The sequence below is a fragment of the Bufo bufo genome, chromosome 2, assembly GCF_905171765.1.
Source record: "Bufo bufo chromosome 2, aBufBuf1.1, whole genome shotgun sequence".
NCBI classification, from domain to species: domain Eukaryota; kingdom Metazoa; phylum Chordata; class Amphibia; order Anura; family Bufonidae; genus Bufo; species Bufo bufo.
In genome coordinates this window covers 16,988,158-17,005,901 of record NC_053390.1, presented here as the reverse complement: position 1 = coordinate 17,005,901, position 17,744 = coordinate 16,988,158, and the positions used below count along the sequence as shown (strand labels likewise).

The window sequence follows — 17,744 nt, the reverse complement described above, 5'->3', positions numbered from 1 at the left end:
AGCGGTTATACAACTAAATATTAGTGAAGTGATTCAGAGGAAAGCAAAATCTTCAAACATTTTTCAGTTTATATAGTGAATGTTTGAGTTTGTAAAGAAGAATACAAACACTGCTATTTTTTTTGAACAGTCTAATACTCACAATATGCTTTAGAGGAACAACACAAATGTGATATATTTTTCTTCATGTTTTAAATTTGGAATAGAACGTGTAGTGTTCCCAATGCATCTGTGTGGATGGAAATACAGATGCCAATGTATCCAGATAATCAGTTATTAATATTATGGCGGATCGGTATATATACTGAGAAGGGAAGAACTATCTTTCTAATGACTCTTCCTACAGAGGAGGATGGGGGTTTCAGTGAGCTCAGAGGTTCCGGTTCCTGTTCTGTCCATTAACCAAAACAGCTCCTTAGGAGAAAGGAATAGTTTTCCCTAAGAAAGGAGACTTGCAGGGGGATATAGATGTAGAGCTTTCTCCAACACCTGGGAGGAGTTGTATTACTTTCTCCATGTACTGTATCTGACCGATGAAGGTCTTCACTGCGGGTTCTCTTTCTAGATATTTACCTCATAAGCAGAGGTGTCATTGATGGTGCCCTGATATATTGTATTTAGTTAGTAGGGTGATGGAGGGCGCTGTATAAAGAATCACCCCCGGGGTCATGTATTCAGTCACTGTGGGGAACATCTATGATCCCCTTTTCAATGGAAAACTGAGTCAAAAAGTCACAAAGCATGGGACACACTATTGTTATCATCTACACCAGGAAACCTACACTTGGTTTGACCACAGTTATTAAGAGGTGTGTGTGTGCCTTTTAATACTTGTGGGGTATCTGATGCCAGTGGGGGACAAATTAAGACTTGTGTGTAATACTGTGTGCTTGTGTCTCCACAGATGGATCCAGGAGGAGAAATCCACAAGAGAGATGTCCCCGTCCTCTGTATTCCCAGGACTGTCCAGAGGAGAAGGTCCCAGAGAACCCTCAGGTAGATGGAGCTGAGCCCTATACACATCTATATAGGGGGGTCCTGCAGTCATAGAGGGGTCATAGATTGTGGGGGTCTCTTCTGTGGATCTGTTAGATTTCCCACCTGTCTGCTGTATTGTACTGAATTGTTACAGATGACAAATCAGGGGGAAAATCTGACTGATATTAAAGCGGAGGATGAAGAAGAGAGGATGATGGGTGATCCCCCGTGTAAGAGTGAGGTGGAGGAGGACATTCCAGGAGATATCACCACAGGTATGGAATCATGAATGGGGAAAGTGACTTCAGATTCTGTCCTTGGTGCCTTCAGGGCAGGAGAAGAATCTGATCACCGGCTGCTGCGGTGCTCTTTGATTGGAGATGTTCCCATCACATCATGAAGGGTTCCCCTTATCCAACACCTTTACAGAGATCTTGACTTCATTGAGTAGTCCTATTTGGTTTACAGCTGATGTACAAGGGTGAAGAGACCCTGGTGCAGTGCACTGAGGGATTAGGCAAAAACCAAAGTCAGGAACAGGCGGAGGTCAGGGAAGGCAGAGTATGTGTAATCTGATAAGCAGTCAGAGTTCAGGCTCAGTACAGATATCAGGCAGAGATCTGGTCAGACAGTACAAGGTAAAATTCGGGAAACAGGCAGAAGTACCCCAAGATGGCCAGTCATTGGCTGGTGAAGATTAGTGTGATAAAGACGCCCTAAATTAGAGCATTTGAGATACACTCTGGTGCTCCAAATCAATGTACCCCCAGGGGGTTAATATCCACGCGTAGTTGAGAGACTAGACACTGACACAGAAGTTCATCAAAGCAATCTCTAACTTTTATTACATGGGGTAAGCGTATATACATCTTCAGAAGAGGGCAGAGATAACATACTAACATCTGCGCAGTGTGTACCACTTTGGAATGTGAACTAATGTAAACATCTAAGTGTCCGCCATCTTATAATGGCGGACAGTCTAACAATAATACTGCATACGTCATGTGTGACACTTCAAAGAGATGCTTCTCTATAGGCAGTGAATAATATATATATATCATCAAGCCATATGATTGGCTTACGCATTCCACCACACTCTATATACCCCCCTTGGGACACCTGTACAAGGATGAGAAATCAGACCCTTCCCACAGCACAGCTCTTTGCCCCCCCCTATCTTCTCCAGTCTTGAAACAAAGAGAGGGGTGGGAGGAACTTAAAAAGAAAAAGTTAACTCATTACAATCCTAGATATACAAAAAATATAGAATAAAATTCACACATCTTTAACAAGTGTGCACAAACACTGGTCCTTTAAGAGCCAGGCAGAGTGAGAGAGGCTTAGCCACCAAGTAGCCCACAATCTGTGTGGAGGGACTAAATTACCCCAGTGGCCGGGTCCACCAGGAAGGAGAAGAGAATGGTAGGCAGGTCTGAGCCACCATACCCGTGCGGTTGAGCAAAGCACCTGTGGCTATAGGGTGCGGCTGTAACACTATAGTACTAAATAAATCTCTTAGACCTTAGACTAATGTGCTTACTCCGAAACTTTACGTCAAAATGGCTTTTCGTGTCTGATATTAAAATGAGCATATTATGACTCCAACTATTGCAGCGCTCCAGACTAAAACAAAAAAAAGGATCCATTGGCTCCTAACCTAAAAATTTTAGGAGCCAAATGAATTTTTTGGTCGCCAAATTTAAAATACACTGCTCAAAAAAATAAAGGGAACACAAAAATAACACATCCTAGATCTGAATTAATTAAAAATTCTTCTGAAATACTTTGTTCTTTACATAGTTGAATGTGCTGACAACAAAATCACACAAAAATAAAAAAATGGAAATCAAATTTTTCAACCCATGGAGGTCTGGATTTGGAGTCACCCTCAAAATTAAAGTGAAAAAACACACTACAGGCTGATCCAACTTTGATGTAATGTCCTTAAAACAAATGTCCTTAAAACAAGTCAAAATGAGGCTCAGTAGTGTGTGTGGCCTCCACGTGCCTGTATGACCTCCCTACAACGCCTGTGCATGCTCTTGATGAGGTGGCGGACGGTCTCCTGAGGGATCTCTTCCCAGACCTGGACTAAAGCATCTGCCAACTCCTGGACAGTCTGTGGTGCAATGTGACGTTGGTGGATAGAGCGAGACATGATGTCCCAGATGTGCTCAATTGGATTCGGGTTTGGGGAACGGGCGGGCCAGTCCATAGCATCAATGCCTTCATCTTGCAGGAACTGCTGACACACTCCAGCCACATGAGGTCTAGCATTGTCTTGCATTAGAAGGAACCCAGGGCCAACCGCACCAGCATATGGTCTCACAAGGGGTCTGAGGATCTCATCTCGGTACCTAATGGCAGTCAGGCTACCTCTGGCGAGCACATGGAGGGCTGTGTGGCCCTCCAAAGAAATGCCACCCCACACCATTACTGACCCAATGCCAAACCGGTCATGCTGGAGGATGTTGCAGGCAGCAGAACGTTCTCCACGGCGTCTCAAGACTCTGTCACGTCTGTCACATGTGCTCAGTGTGAACCTGCTTTCATCTGTGAAGAGCACAGGGCGCCAGTGGCGAATTTGCCAATATTGGTGTTCTCTGGAAAATGCCAAACGTCCTGCACGGTGTTGGGCTGTAAGCACAACCCCCACCTGTGGACGTCGGGCCCTCATATCACCCTCATGGAGTCTGTTTCTGACCATTTGAGCAGACACATGCACATCTGTGGCCTGCTGGAGGTCATTTTGCAGTGCTCCTCCTGTTCCTCCTTGCACAAAGGCGGAGGTAGCGGTCCTGCTGCTGGGTTGTTGCCCTCCTACAGCCTCCTCTCCTGATGTACTGGCCTGTCTCCTGGTAGCGCCTCCATGCTCTGGACACTACGCTGACAGACACAGCAAACCTTCTTGCCACAGCTCGCATTGATGTGCCATCCTGGATAAGCTGCACTACCTGAGCCACTTGTGTGGGTTCTAGACTCCGTCTCATGCTACCACTAGAGTGAAAGCACCGCCAGCATTCAAAAGTGACCAAAACATCAGCCAGGAAGCATAGGAACTGAGAAGTGACCTGTGGTCACCACCTGCAGAACCACTCATTTATTGGGGGTGTCTTGCTAATTGCCTATAATTTCCACCTGTTGTCTATCCCATTTGCACAACAGCATGTGACATTGATTGTCACTCAGTGTTGCTTCCTAAGTGGACAGTTTGATTTCACAGAAGTGTGATTGACTTGGAGTTACATTGTGTTGTTTAAGTGTTCCCTTTATTTTTTTGAGCAGTGTACATATAATTATAATAAAAAAATAAAAGACAATGCACACGGATGTCAACCGTATTTTTTGCAGATCAGTTTTTTTTGCGATCGCAAAATACATACGGTCGTGTGCAAGAGGCCTAAAGCACATAATTTAGATTTGGATGCTATGTTCCCCTCTCAACCTTTTAGCCACTAAGAAGCGCTGGGGTACAACCCCTCTTACCCTCACCAGGAGTAAAGCACCAAGCTACACTGACACATTGTAATAAACCCACAGCTCTGTCACCAGGATGGGTTTTCCGACTCTGTAAATATGCGTTTATTCACTGTGTGTTACTACCTCACTATTTTCAAACTCTCTGCTTGCAGTCAGCCACTGGGACACTGAAAACTATCTTAACCTTCTACTTATTACAGCTGAGGTTCCGTTACAATATCAGTTGTGACACAGTGAGAGGTTTGGTCTGGGAAAATAGGTATTTTCCTCCCAACATGTGCTGCTGGGCTGATTTACAGCCAGGTGAGGTCAAATACCGGACCGGATTTTAAACGGCAGTTCGGGTTTTGGCAGCACCTGGCTGTCCTTAAATAGGCAGCTGGGCTCAGAAGCCAGGTGTCTGTGTGGGGATCTGGGAGCCTTGTGTCTGGATGAAGGCTTGCTACCTGTTTGGCGTAAAAACAGTTTGGTGCTGCTATCAGCAAGGACTCTTAGGCAGAATTGCCTCATGGTGTTTAATTACCAACAACACCGCAAGGTGGCTTTTTGTTTGAATATGACTGCTTGTTTTGTCACTTGCCTAATGTGTGAATAAAACACTGAACTCTTTGATCAGAACTTGTTGTTAGTCCCCACAATTGTTGGAGGATGCGAGCAGGTGCAGTGAGGCTGGCGTGAAGGCCGAAATATTTTAGTTTTTCCGGGCACAGTTGTATGTCTTACATCAAACCAGCGAGATTACAATCCATGTCTCTCGACAAAATGGAGGTGGTCGTGAAAGCCTAATAAGCAGCAGCAGGAAACCAACCAGCTGCTATTACAACATGTAATGGCTTTACAAGCGGCAGGAGCATCGAAGAGCGTCCACGATGCCCGAAAAGCGGTCCATGCGGCGATCTCTAAGATGACCCCCTCAGACGACTTCGAGACCTATATGGCGGTGTTCGAGAAGGTGGCCGTGATAGACTAGCCCGAGATCAGTGGGCTGAGGTCGTAGCTCCGTTCCTGGCATCCGGACCCCAGCAGGTGTTTTTCGACTTACCAGATGATCAAGCGTCCGATTACACGACAGAAAAGGGTGAGATTCTGTCAAGACTGGGGGTGAATGTGTTGGTCCGGGCGCAGCAGGTGCATCAGTGGGAGTTTAACCCGGCTGAACCCGTGAGACCTCAGTATTATGATCTGTTACATCGGTTGCAAAAATGGCTGTAGCCTGACGTACTGAGTTCCACTGCTATGCTGGACCGTCTGTTGGCTGATGTATTCTAGAGGGCTTTGCCGTACCCTCTCCAGCACTGGATCGGCCAGGTGTCTCCTGGTAATGCCCTTAAGATAGTCGACCTGGTGGAGCACTATGAGGCTACCAGGGCTCTACAGGGAGGTTCTTTTGGGAGGGGGCAGTCAAACCCCAGAAATCTCAGAAACCCCAGACCCGGCGACTGGTGCCAGCAAAACCCGCCCGGGATATACCGCCTACAGACCTAGCTCCATTAGTCTGCTGGCGGTGTCAGAAGCCTGACCACATAAGGGCCATCTGTCCCCATCGGAGCGAAACCATGGATACTAACTATGGCTACCGGCACTCCTTGCATGCCAGGAAGCTGTGTGCAACAGGTACCCCAATAGCCACCTGTGCCAGGTGGAAGTGGGAGACACTCTGGCAGTAGCTCTGCTGGACTCAGGGAGTCTGGTGTCCCTTGTAAGAGCTTCCCTGGTGCAGACCGTGGAGTATACAGGCCGAAAAGTCGGGGTTGTGTGCATCCCTGAAGACTTAAAGGACTATCCCACCGCCCTGGTGTCTCTGTCCACGGTGGCTGGCAGGTGGACCCATGAGGTGGCCGTCGCCACCAATTTACCTTATGAACTCATAATAGGGAGAGACTTCCTGGCACTGTGGCCTGCTATGAGAGTGACTGATACCCATGAGACAGGGGTAACCCTAGCAGAGTGGCACGGCTCAGGGGGGAGACCAGAACCCTGGGAACCTGAGACCGAAGGGCCAGCAGTAGTGGTGACCGCCACTTCGGGTGGAAGAGGGGGAGACAACCCCGCTAAGTGTGATGGTGGGAGACGTGGAGGACTTGCCGCCGGGTCCTGAATTGGCAGACCTAAATGTCTCTGGGGATAATTTTGGTGCCGCCCAACGTCGGGACACAACCCTATCGTGCGCCTGGGAAAATGTGTTAATAGTAGATGGTGAACCACAAGAGCCTGGGTTCATCAGGATATGTTGTATCGGGTGTACCTATTGAACAGTTGGTGGTCCCCAAGGCTTATCGCAAGCTTGTGTTAGATCTAGCCCACCAACACGTTCTCGCGGGTCACCTGGTGCTGGAGAAAACTCAGGATCGTATTGTACAGCTGTTTTAATGGCCCAGCATATTCAAAGAAGTGGAAGAGTTTTATAAGTCTTGCCCCAACTGCCAGATAACTAGCCCCCAACCAAATTTCCGTAGTCCCCTAGTACCTCTCCTGATTATCGAAGTACCGAAGTCCGCCAGTGGACATCAACACATCTTAGTCATTCTAGACTACGCCACTCGGTACCCGGAGGCGGTGCCACTACGACATACCTTGGCCAAACTCATAGCTAAGGAGTTAATGGAGATGTTTTCCTGAGTAGGACTACCTAAAGAGGTTCTGACCGACCAAGGGACCCCTTTTATGTCCAAGGTGATGAGGGAACTCTGTAAGTTGATGCACATAAAACAACTACGGACGTCCGTTTACCATCCGCAAACGGACGGTCTGGTAGAACGGTTTAACCAAACATTAAAAAATATGTTGAAAAAGGTAGTGTCTAAAGATGGAAAGTACTGGGACCTCCTTCTGTCCTATCTGATATTCGCAGTGCGAGAGGTACCCCAGGCCTCTACTGGGTTCTTGCTCTTCGAACTGCTATTTGGACGTGGCCAAAGAGGCGTGGGAACAACAACCCACTCCACATAAAAGTGTCATTGAGTACGATACCCAGATGCAAGATCGGATAGAGACAGTGTTGCCTCTTGTTAGGGAGCATATGGAGGCAGCTCAGCGAGCCCAGAGTCGGGTCTATAATCGGCAGGCTCGGGTCCAGATCTTTAACTCGGGTGATCGGGTTTTGGTTCTGGTGCCGACCGTAGACAGTCCTGGCTAGGTGGCAGGGGCCCTACGAGGTACTTGAGAAAATTGGAAATGTAAACTACAAGGTACACTAGCCAGGGCGGTGAAAGCCGGAGCAGGTTTACCATGTGAATTTACTCAAACTGTGAAAAGATAGGGAAACCTGTACAGAAGACAGCATGCAGCTGGGTTTTCTAGGAGAAGAGGTACAGGCCCTTCTGTCTGATGCAAGAGAGGCGGCTGCCACAGTAAAAATTGCTGACAGCCTCTCCTCTAAACAGACTCAGGAGGCCAGGGAGTTCGTTAGTCGGAACACGGATGTGTTCTCGGACCTCCCTGTATGCACTTCCATAATCCAGCATGACATTGTCACGGAACCTCAGGTCAAAGTCCGGTTAAAACCATACCGGGTACCTGAGGCTCGGCGACAGGCCATCTCGGAGGAAGTGCAGTTAAGTGCAGTTAATGCTGTCATTGAGGCGTCTAAAAGTGAGTGGGCCAGTCCTACAGTCTTAATCCACATGCCAGAGGGGACATTACGGTTCTGTACCGATTTTCGTAAACTGAATGAGATTTCCAAATTCGATGCGTATCCTATGCCCCGGGTGGATGAGCTTATTGAGAGGTTAGGACAAGCCCGGTATTTTTCTGTTTTGGACCTCACAAAAGGGTACTGGCAGGTGCCCTTAACGGAGGCTGGCAAAGAGAAAACTGCCTTCATCACACCTGAGGGGCTGTATCAGTACAAGGTGCTACCCTTTGGGTTGCATGGTGCCCCCGCCACTTTTCAACGGCTTATGGACATTGTGCTTCGTCCACATCGTCGGTACGCTTCGGCTTACCTGAACAATATTGTCATCCACAGTACCGACTAGGAAAGTCACCTACCCAAAGTGCAGGCTGTAGAGGACTCCCTTTGGAAGGCGGGACTAACCTCTAACACAAAAAAATGAGCGATAGGGTTAGAAGAGACTAAGTACCTGGGGTATTTCATTGGGCGCGGAGTCATCAAACCCCAAGTGAACGAAATAGAGGCGATACGGAATTGGCCCCGATCTGTCACCACTAGGCAAATAAAGTCATTCCTGGGAATGGTGGGCTATTACATGAGGTTTGTTCCCCACTTTGCTACTCTAGCCGCTCCCTTGACAGGACTCTTGAAGGGACACAAGTCAGTGATGGTTCACTGGGATGAGCGGGCAGAAGAGGCTTTTTCCACTTTGAATTCGGCCCTGTGCGGGTCACCGGTTTTGGTGACGCCCGACTTCAAGAGGGAGTTCGTAGTACAGACCGATGCCTCTGAAGTAGGCCTCGGTGCTGTACTGTCTCAGGAAGTCAACGGGGAGGAGCATCCCGTTGTCTTCCTCAGCTCACCCCAGCCGAGACCTGGTATAGTATAGTGGAGAGAGAGTGCCTGGGCACTAAAATCTCTCCACTATTATTTATTGGGGAGAAAATTCTGCCTGGTGACTGACCACTCCCCTCTCAAGTGGATGAGCCAGGCCAAGGACAGAAATGCTCGGGTCACCCGATGGTTTCTCTCCCTACAAAACTTTAAGTTTTTAGTGGAACACAGGGCAGGCCGGTTACAGGGAAACGCGTATGCCCTGTCCCGGGTACACTGTCTGGCGTGTGTTCACCCCCTCAGCGTTGAACAAAGGGGGGGGGGTATGTGACACAGTGAGAGGTGAGAGGTTTGGTCTGGGAAAACAGGTATTTTCCTCCCAGCATGTGCTGCTGGGCTGATTTAGAGCCAGGTGAGGTCAAATACCGGACCAGATTTTAAATGCCGCTCCGGGTTTTGGCAGCATCTGGCTGTCCTTAAATAGGCAGCTGGGCTCAGAAGCCAGGTCACGGTGTTGGGATCTGAGAGCCTTGTGTCTGGATGAAGGTTTGCTACCTGTTTGGCGTAAAAAACAGGTTGGTGCTGCTATCAGCAAGGACTATTTGAGGCAGAATTGCCGCATGGTGTGAATTACCACCAACACCGCATGGTGACTTTTTGTTTTATTATGACATTTGTTATGTCACTTGCCTAAAGTGTGAATAAAACATTGAACTGTTTGATCCAAAGAACTTGTTGCCTCTATAATGCGTCTGCTAATCCTGTCTACCAGAACGAGTCCCCACACAGTGTAGATAAAGCATGGCGTTAACCACTGGATTGCAGGTTTTGCATATAAGCATGAGCGTCTGCATTTACCGACAGAAAGCAGACATCTTCAATTTGATGCAGTGTGGCAAGAGGAAAGGGAGGGAGTTCCATTTTGAAGATAAAGGTTTGTCTGGACGGGTGACCGTCAATATACACTGTGTAGGCCACTACAAGCACGTCCCTTTACAAGAACATGTAACTTTATTTGCAAAGTTGTCACACAGAAAAAAAAAAAGTTGTCACACAGCAAACACTCACCCAGCACATAACATGGCCAGTTCCCTTCTCAGGATCTATGTGCACGCCAGCCGGGACAACACAAAGGCGACGCTTGTTCCACCCACCACACTCACAAGCCATTCAGCGAGCAGGACACAGGAGGAGACTCACAACCGTCCAATAGAAACAAGCGTTGTTTTACAGTAGCGAATACACGTGAAGGGGCGGTGACCGCACGAGCAGTGGCCAGGAATAGGGAAATTGCTGGAAGCGAGAGCACAAGATGCGGGAACCCAAGCCCCGCCCACCTTCTATGCCGGGTAGTGTGAGGGGCGGGCGGATCTTCACCCAGCAGCGTGTGTCTGCTGGATGAAATTTTATTAAAGCGGCAGAGCAGCAGAGGGTCTAGGCGCAAATGGCGACAAGACTACAAAGTCTTGTCGCCATTTTGCAATTGTAAGTCGCATTGGCGACCATTTTGGTTGCCATCTTGAGCGCTGTATTGGGTGAGAGCGCTCATGAGTCCTATATTCACAAGCTAAACTCAGTCTCTGTTCACCTATAGCTTAATTGACAAGCTCCTGTCAGTGCACCTCCTATCCTGATGGTGATATCTCACACATGCTCCCACAGCAAAATACAGTCGTGGCCAAAGGTTTTGAGAATTAGATAAATATTGGAAATTGGAAAAGTTGCTGCTTAAGTTTTTATAATAGCAATTTGCATATACTCCAGAATGTTATGAAGAGTGATCAGATGAATTGCATAGTCCTTCTTTGTCATTAAAATTAACTTAATCCCAAAAAAAACTTTCCACTGCATTTCATTGCTGTCATTAAAGGACCTGCTGAGATCATTTCAGTAATCGTCTTGTTAACTCAGGTGAGAATGTTGACGAGCACAAGGCTGGAGATCATTATGTCAGGCTGATTGGGTTAAAATGGCAGACTTGACATGTTAAAAGGAGGGTGATGCTTGAAATCATTGTTCTTCCATTGTTAACCATGGTGACCTGCAAAGAAACGCGTGCAGCCATCATTGCGTTGCATAAAAATGGCTTCACAGGCAAGGATATTGTGGCTACTAAGATTGCACCTCAATCAACAATTTATAGGATCATCAAGAACTTCAAGGAAAAACGTTCAATTCTTGTTAAGAAGGCTTCAGGGCGTCCAAGAAAGTCCAGCAAGCGCCAGGATCGTCTCCTAAAGAGGATTCAGCTGCGGGATCGGAGTGCCACCAGTGCAGAGCTTGCTCAGGAATGGCAGCAGGCAGGTGTGAGCGCATCTGCACGCACAGTGAGGCGAAGACTTTTGGAAGATGGCCTGGTGTCAAGAAGGGCAGCAAAGAAGCCACTTCTCTCCAAAAAAAAAACATCAGGGACAGATTGATCTTCTGCAGAAAGTATGGTGAATGGACTGCTGAGGACTGAGGCAAAGTCATATTCTCCGATGAAGCCTCTTTCCGATTGTTTGGGGCATCTGGAAAAAGGCTTGTCCGGAGAAGAAAAGGTGAGCGCTACCATCAGTCCTGTGTCATACCAACAGTAAAGCATCCTGAGACCATTTATGTGTGGGGGCTCACTCACAATTTTGCCCAAAAACACAGCCATGAATAAAGAATGGCACCAAAACACCCTCCAACAGAAACTTCTTCCAACAATCCAACAACAGTTTGGTGAAGAACAATGCATTTTCCAGCACGATGGAGCACCGTGCCATAAGGCAAAAGTGATAACTAAGTGGCTCGGGGACCAAAACGTTGACATTTTGGGTCCATGGCCTGGAAACTCCCCAGATCTTAATCCCATTGAGAACTTGTGGTCATTCCTCAAGAGGCGGGTGGACAAACAAAAACCCACTAATTCTGACAAACTCCAAGAAGTGATTATGAAATAATGGGTTGCTATCAGTCAGGAATTGGCCCAGAAGTTAAAGTTAAAAAAGTTAAAAAAATATATATATAAAATTTACCAAAAATTTTGAAAAATTATCAACTTTCCAAATTTCTATTTCTCTGCTTTTAAAACAGATAGTTATACCTCATATAATAGTTATTACTTTACATTCCCCATATGATTACTTCATGTTTGGATCATTTTGTGATTTGCCATTTTATTTTTTGGGGACATTAGAAGGCTTATAAGTTTAGAAAACCCACTTTTTAAGGACCAGTTCAGGTCTGAAGTCACTTTGTGAGGCTTACATAATAGAAACCACCCAAAAATGACCCCATTTTGGAAACGACACCCCTCAAGGTACTGATTTTACAAACTTTGTTAACCCTTTAGGTGTTCCACAAGAATTAAAGGAAAATGGATATGAAATTTGAGAATTTCACTTTTTTAGCAGATTCTCAATTTTAATCATTTTTTTTCTGCTAACAAAGCAAAGGTTAACAGCCAAACAAAACTTAATATTTATTGCCCTGATTCTGTAGTTTACAGAAACACCTCATATGTGGTCGTAAACTGCTGGACGGGCACACGGCAGGCCGCAGAATGGAAAGGAGCGCCATATGGTTTTTGGAGGGCAGATTTCACTGGGATAATTTTAACTTGCCATGGCACATTTGAAGACCCCCTGTTGCACCCCTAGAGTAGAAACTACAAAAAAGTTACCCAATTTTGGAAACTACAGGATAAGGTGGCAGTTTTGTTGGTACTATTTTAGGGTACAGATGATTTTTGGTTGCTCTATATTACACTTTTTGTGAGGCAAGGTAACAAAAAAATAACTTTTGGCACTGTTTTTATTTTTTGTTATTTACAATGTTCATCTGACAAGTTAGATCATGAGCTATTTTTATGGAGCATGTTGTTACAGACGCGACAATACCAAATATGACAACTTTTTGGGGTTGTTTGTTTCAGTTTTACATAATAAAGCATTTATGAAAAAAAAAACGATTTTCTTTTTTGTCTCTCCATATTCTGAAAGCCATATTTTTATTTTATTTTTTGGGCGACAGTCTTATGTAGGGGCTCATTTTTTTCAGTATGAGATGACTGTTTAATTGGTACATTTTTGGGGTGCATATGACTTTTTGATCGCTTGCTATTACACTTTTTGTGATGTAAGGTGACAATGGCTTTTTGACACCGTTTTTTTTAATTTTTACGGTGTTCATCTGAGGGGTTAAAGCATGTGAAGGTTGTTACGGACGGTTGTTACGGACGTTAGAGAAGGTTGTTACGGACGTGGCAATATCTAATATGTATACTTTTTTTAATTTATTTAAGTTTTATACACTAATATCATTTTTGAAACAAAAAATTATGTTTTAGTGTCACCATAGTCTGAGAGACATAGTTTTTTTTCTTTTTTTTTTTGGCGACAGTCTTATGTAGGGGCTCATTTTTTTCAGTATGAGATGATGGTTTGATTGGTACACTTTTGGGGTGCATATGACTTTTTGATCGCTTGGTATTACACTTTTTGTGATGTAAGGTGACAAAAAAAAATGTTTTTTTGACACCGTTTTTTTTTTTTTTTTTTTTTTTTGTACGGTGTTTATCCGAGGGGTTAGGTCATGTGGTATTTTTTATAGAGCAGGTTGTTACGGATGCAGCGATTACCTAATATGTATACTTTTTTATTTTTTTTACATTTAACACAATAAAAGCATTTTTGAAACAAAATTGTTTTAGTGTCCCCATAGTCTGAGAGCCATAGTTTTTTTTTTGGGTGATTGTCCTATGTAGGGGCTCATTTTTTGTGGGATGATGTGATGGTTAGATTGGCATACGCCTTTTTGTTCGCTTGGTGTTGCACTTTTAGTGATGTAAGGTGACAAAAATGGCTTTTTTTGACAGTTTTTTATGGTGTCTATCAGATGGGGTGGATCATGTGATATATTTATAGAGCCGGTCGTTATGGACGCGGCGATGCCTAATATGTGTGATTTTTTTTTTTATTGAAAACACTTTTCTTTCCTTTTAAAAAAAAAATTACTTTATTTCTGTCCCACTCTGGGACTTCAACTTTTGGAGGTCTGATCCCATCTGCAATGCATTACAATACATCTGTATTGTAATGCATTGCCTGTTAGTGTATTACACAGAGTAATACTCTAACAGGTTGCCTAGGAGACCCAGCCTGAGGCTGGATCTCCTGGGCACCCGTAGAACGCAGGTCCCGATGCCATGCAGGGCATTGAGCAGCCTCTGCACAGCATTGGGCTGCCTTCTGACACATCAAGTCCCTGCCACAGCAGTGCGGGGACTCAATGCTCTCCCCCACCCGACACAAACCCCTTCTATGTCGCGGTCAGCGCGGACCGCGGCATAGAAGGGGTTAATCTGCCGGCATCTGCTTTTACAGCGATGCCGGCGGATACAGCAGGGGCCTGGATATCAGGGACTGTCGGGCCCCTGCAGTGATCCGGCGCGCACCGCTCCGGTGTCCTCGCCCGATCAGCCCGCCGTGCATGTACAGTGGAATGCATTCTGGCAATGCATCCCCCGCCGTAGATTCACAGCGTTTTGCATTAAGGGGTTAAGAATTAATGTTGTTTGTGTTGTGGAATATAGATCCTGTTTAAGTTAGGCCTGTTTCACACTTGCGTTGTGGCTTTCCGGTTTTTGAGACCAGGCAGAGGATCTCAAAACCGGACCAAAACAGATCTGTTTTGTCCCCATTCATTGTCAAAACTGATCAGGAGGCATTCTGTTCCGTTTGGTTGTGTTTTTTAACTGGGCACAAAACCGCTGCAAGCTGTGGTTTTGTGTCCAGTCTTCTAAACTAAACATACTGGATCTTGCATGAAAATCAATGTGAGTCAATGATGCCGGATCTTTTCTTTTTTGTTTTTTGCCAAAACGAATGCATCTGGATGTACTGTATTAAATGGCACAGATCCATTTAATTCCGGTTTCGAGATCCTCTGCCGGTTCTCAAAACCAGAAAGCAACAACTCAAGTGTGAAACAGGCCTAAACTTGTATTAATGTGATGCTCACTTGGCATCGAAGGACCAAATATCTTGGCAGAAGAAATGCTTGATTGCCTGACATAGTTGTTTTTTCCCCCTCATTTGTGAGTTATGTTTGTGTAATAAAAGTGGTGATCACCTGTAGACTAGAATCCTGAACTTTATCATACATAGCTTTATAAGGTTACAATCTCATGTGCAGCTTTTTTGTGCAACCAGAAATGGATTCTAAATGAATGACTTGTACCTCTAGTTTCTGCTGGATCTACTTCCAGACTAATAGGAATGTTAGAAGCTTGTTTTCTCTGTGTCTTTTTTTTTTTTTAACAGATTACAATTTTTACCTTTACAGAAATTCCCAGTAAAAATTTGGAGGGAAACTTTATGATAACATTAAATTATAAAGCAGAAGATGAAGATGTCCTGCAGCGCTCTTCAGGAGAAAACCTCATTACCCTTAATGTGCATCCAGGTCATCACAATACAGATCTGTCATATAATCCTCCTAATTATGAGGAACCTTCTCCTGACCAATCACAGATTGTTACCACAAGTACCGGGCAGAAAGGGGGTAAAAAATTTCAACCGAGTATGGAGTTCACAAAGGGCTTAGGTTTTTCTGCACACAGTAGATTTCACATAGAGAAAACAAGTCTTAAACATGAGACAAGTCATAAAGCAGAGAAGCCATACTTTTGCTCAGAATGTGGGAAATGGTTTACAGAGAAATCAAAACTTGTTAGACACGAGAGAATTCACACAGGAGAGAAACCATACTTCTGCTCAGAATGTGGAAAATGTTTTACACAGAAATCAATTCTTATTACACACGAGAGGTTTCACACAGGAGTGAAGCCATATTCATGTTTAGAATGTGGGAAATGCTTTGCAATGAAATCACATCTTGTTATACATGAAAGATGTCATACAGGAGAGAACCCGTATTCATGTTCAGAATGTGGGAAATGTTTTAAACATAAATTAAGTCTTGTCAGACATGAGAGAATTCACACAGGAGAGAAACCATATTCATGTTCAGAATGTGGGAAATGTTTTACACAAAATTCAGATCTTGTTTCTCATAAGAGACGTCACAAAGGAGAAAAGCTATATTCATGCTCAGAATGTGCAAAAGGTTTTACAGATAAATCAAGTCTAGTTAGACATCTGAAAATTCACACAGGGGAAAAGCCATATTCATGTTCAGATTGTGGGAAAAGTTTTACACAAAAGTCATATCTTGTTAGACATAAGAAAATTCACACAGGAGAGAAGCCGTACTCATGTTCAGAATGTGGTAAATGTTTTAAACAAAATTCAAATCTTGTTGCACATGAGAGAATTCACACAGGAGAGAAACTGTATTCATGTTCAGAATGTGGGAAATGTTTTGCAGATAAATCAGATCTTATTGCACATGAAATACGTCACATGGGAGAGAAGCTGTATTCATGTACAGAATGCAGGAAATGTTTTACGTGGAAATCAGAACTTGTTAGACATGAGAGAATCCACACAGGAGAGAAACCGCATTCATGTTCAGAATGTGGGAAATGTTTTACATATAAATCAAGTCTTGTTAAACATGAGAGAATTCACACAGGAGAGAAGCCATATTCATGTTCAGAATGTGGGAAATGTTTTACAGATAAATCAAATCTTGTTAGACATAAGAGAAGTCACACAGGAGAGAAACAGTTTTGAAGTTTTATATTTGGAGAATGTTTTGTAAGGAAACAAATTCTAAAACTCATTAGACCAGAAAAAAAAAATATTTGTTTTTTGGATTATGGGAAATGTTAAGAGCCAAAAATCATTTTAAACCCATGTTATTAACAAGCAAGAATGAGTATCATATCATTAGTAAACAATGCTATTTTAGATTCAATGGACCTTATTTTAATTACCTGATAAAGGGATGTGTCCTCGAGTTAACGAAGGCTATATTACATATTAGGTAGTGTCACACTAGCAACATGACAGTTGACGAGGAGCACTCCAGTAATCAATGCACCTATGATTTTGGATGTGACTGTAAAGGGGAAACTCTTCTTCCACCCTCACTTCCACACTTGCCTAACGCATTAGGCTACCAAAGAGTGACGAAGAACCCAAACACATCCACACATGATGCTGCCACCATCCATCAGTACTATTGAAACACCACGGTTACAGACGCACAACACTCACGGGAACACACTGCTTTCTAGCATTTGACACACAAACCTCTTGCTCACTGGCCTTCAAAGGTAACACACCAAAATGGTACTTCAAGGGTGTGAGTATGTTTAGAGCACCAACGAACAACTTATTAAATTTAAGATTTATTATACAAAAAAGTACAGTGCTAAAAGAAGACAAAAAATGACATACCGACAAGCAAACAGTACAGAAATAAAATAGGGATACAGTAATGAATTGCATACCAAATAGGTGAGGGATCCTTGCTGGGATAACAGCTGATAGTTGTCCAGACCTCCAGCTATGTGTATCTCCAGAATCTGACCCTGTGTGATTCACAGTATGCAATTTTAAAATGGCCTTAGCTGGCCCCTCTTTCACTCTCCTCTTAGTCATGTGACAGGAGGCTGGCTACTTACATGCAAAGTTGTATGGCGTAATTCTAATTTGAGCCAAAACTTCTTGTAGAAATCTGAGAAAGATAATATGACTGACATGTTTTTCAGGATATTTTTACTGAGCCAGCATACCAAACACAAATATGAAATATGATTCCTTTCAACCAATATTTAATTTGGTTGGATTCCTAAGGCTGGAAATCTTGGTGCTTGAGACCACTTTATTACAAAAGGTGAATTATAGGGGAGTACAATTGAATATTTTGGGTTGTGCACGAATGGCCATGCCTGTAAATGGAA

The 17,744-nt window shown here is 44.3% G+C and overlaps 1 protein-coding gene across 1 annotated transcript; it reads left to right on the top strand.

Moving 5' to 3' along the window:
- The first annotated feature begins 1,197 nt into the window (after positions 1-1,197).
- Positions 1,198-17,538, top strand: LOC120992036 (gastrula zinc finger protein XlCGF57.1-like). The gene is made up of 2 exons (XM_040420797.1): positions 1,198-1,253; positions 15,218-17,538. Exon 2 carries the CDS (start codon positions 15,250-15,252, stop codon positions 16,567-16,569), a length of 1,320 nt encoding a protein of 439 aa, XP_040276731.1. The 5' UTR covers positions 1,198-1,253; positions 15,218-15,249; the 3' UTR covers positions 16,570-17,538.
- Positions 17,539-17,744: the final 206 nt, after the last annotated feature.